The following is a 2,913-nucleotide window of genomic DNA, read 5'->3' on the forward strand; positions in this document are numbered from 1 at the left end:
TTTGCTTTTTATTCCACTTTTTTATGTTGTTTTTCAATAGTTTTATTTTTTTATTTTTTAATCCCGCAGGCCGTTAAACATTAGCTGCGGGTCGCAAATGTAGTCAAATCTCATGTCGACATTCTCCACCAAAATAAACAAAGCAAGTCGCGACACTCCCGCTCAGAAGATGGCGCTGTGGCAAACACCGTCTGCTAATTATGAGTTAGAAAAAGGAAAGAAGCCGGAAAAAGGAAGTGGTTATTTCGTTGCGTTTGTGCCTTTAGGATTGTTCGCGAATAAATTAGAGAGACAAGTTTAGATAGTTCGGTGTTGATTAGGAATCGTGGAGTTAGTTTGTCCTTTCGATTAGTTCTGAGCATCGAGGTTAACAGAACTTCGCTAAGCTAAACATAGAGCTCGTGTGACTTTTAAGTCAGAATGTTCAAAGTTCGAATGATCCGAGCTGTGATGGAGCAGCGACTAAGTGCTGCTGTCGAAGAAGTCTTTGGACTGTTTGAAAGAACCATTTTAGAGTACGAGGCGGAACTGTCTCGGACGAAAGAGGAGTACGAGCGACAGCGCGAAGTGCTCGTCCATGTCCGCAAACCCTATCCTCGGCTTTGCGAAGCAGGTTTGTTGACCTATTTATTTATTTTTTAACAGACTTTAACTCCCTAATAATGGGACTGTTTCCTACGAGGAACACGATTCACACCAAAAATGATTTGTAATCTGGGTGGTTCTGGGTTGTGGAATGTTCTGCTGGAGCAAACGCATCTTAAAAAAGTTGGGTTGCCAAATGTTCTTCACTGAGAGCTAGTGACGTCGAAGTGGAGGTAAGTGGGGATGTAAGGCCCAAAGGTTTGTAATTGTTCCTTCAGCCATTTAAATATCTAATTTTAAATAAAATTCGTCATAAACGTTAATACACAATTGGCCGGGAAAGTTCAATAAAAAAAAAAACAGTTGCTTGAATAAAATTAAGAATCAAAATTAAGAATGACTATACACCCCCATAAAAAAATGCATATATATATATATATACGTTTTTATATATATATATATATACAGTATATAAATATATATATATATATATATATATATATATATATATATATATATATATATATATATATATATATATATATATATATTAGTGATGGGTTGATGAGGCGTCATGAAGCGTTTCAACACATTGCAAAACTGTATTGATACTGTGTCGATACTGTGTCACTAAATACTGACATCTGCTGGACATTAAAAATCCCTACAGGCAACCTATGGACCGACTCAACTGACACTGATTTTATGACCTAGTATATACAATAATATAAACCAAGTCATTGTATTTCATTTAGGATTATTTCATATCTTCATTTAAATAAAAATATATTTTTATCTTTTTTAGATACAGTCAATAAAAAATGTGAACATGTATCATAACATGGAAATCTAAGAGAATGTGTTGTGAATGAGGATGCTTGTGGACTGGGATTTTTTTAAATTAATTTTTTACACATTTTTATTAAAAAAAAACAGTTTTTCCAACGTATTCAATTTTAGACGATTTCTTTCATTGATTGATTGAGACTTTTATTAATAGATTGCACAGTGAAGTACATATTCCGTACAATTGACCACTAAATGGTAACACCCCAATACGTTTTTCAACTTGTTTAAGTTGAAGATTAATGATACAGATATATACTAACATCATAATACAGTCATCACACAAGTTAATCAACAGAGTATATACATTGAATTATTTACATTATTTACAATCCGGGGTGTGGGATATAGAGGGGGGGGGGGGTTTGGTTGATATCAACACTTCAGTCGTCTCTTCTTAGTTATTATTTCTCCGGCTGTAGAAAAGACCCGCTCACAGTGCACAGAGGAGGCGGGAGTGCGACACAGTTCGCGTATCGGTCACGTGACCAAAACAGCTCATGATCGGTCACGTGACTTTCTAAAAGCGGTACGCGCACCGACACAGGGTTTCGCTCTATGAGCTTGACGCATGCGCCGATGCATCGGTGTTGCCGGACCCATCACATATCTATCTATCTATCTATCTATCTATCTATCTATCTATCTATCTATCTATCTATCTATCTATCTATCTATCTATCTATCTATATATATATATATATATATATACTGTAATATATATATATATATATATATATATATATAATAAATCAGAATTTGGCTGTATGGTGTCAAAACGACATACATTGTGGGGTGTTTCTTCTCCCCCACACAGAGTAATGTTATGTGCTAGTGGTTGGAGTAACATATAGTTGAAAAATTAAGTCAACACTAAAGATAACAATAATAAAACATAAATTGTCAAATAGTCAATGATGACACCTCAGGGGTTACCTGTGTGTGTGTGTGTGCGTGCGTGCGTGCGTGCGTGCGTGTGTGAGAGAGAATGAGTGTGTGGGAGTGAGTGTAATTCCTGAGGTGGGTGGGAATAGGAGTATAAAATTAATAATAAAGAGCGTTGACCAATGACCTCTCCTGGGTACAATTAAAAGAAAATAGGTTAATTGTAATTGGATAAAAAAAAGTTTATTAAATTATTATTTTAACAAGACATGCGAGAAGTGACAGTCACAATATATGTCACCTTGAAATCTCCAACCAGTTTTGTAAATTATATGTCAACCCAACCAGGATTCGAACCCAGCACCCTTTAACCTGTCTCAACAAAACCCAGGATAGCTCAATGGTTAAGAATGCTGCCTCTCACGCAGTACTACTTGGTTCAAATCTCACTCTTGGAAGATCTTGTTTTTTCTTTCGCCTCGATCATAGTTCACTGATTACATTTGTATATGAGCGAAACCCTAAACTTAATGGGACCCAGGATAGCTCAATGGTCAACTCTGTGGGCTCCTAATACAGGGGTACTGAGTTCAAACC

The 2,913-nt window shown here is 36.0% G+C and overlaps 1 protein-coding gene across 1 annotated transcript in view; it reads left to right on the forward strand.

Moving 5' to 3' along the window:
* The first annotated feature begins 221 nt into the window (after window positions 1–221).
* The window catches only part of LOC133618113 (uncharacterized), an 8,896-nt gene continuing 6,204 nt past the window's right edge, over window positions 222–2,913 (forward strand). The window contains exon 1 of the mRNA XM_061978582.2: window positions 222–613. Coding sequence (XP_061834566.1) covers window positions 421–613 — 193 coding nt within the window. The 5' untranslated portion in view covers window positions 222–420. The remainder of the gene's footprint in view (window positions 614–2,913) is intronic.

The sequence above is a fragment of the Nerophis lumbriciformis genome, linkage group LG18, assembly GCF_033978685.3.
Source record: "Nerophis lumbriciformis linkage group LG18, RoL_Nlum_v2.1, whole genome shotgun sequence".
In the NCBI taxonomy this organism is placed as follows: domain Eukaryota; kingdom Metazoa; phylum Chordata; class Actinopteri; order Syngnathiformes; family Syngnathidae; genus Nerophis; species Nerophis lumbriciformis.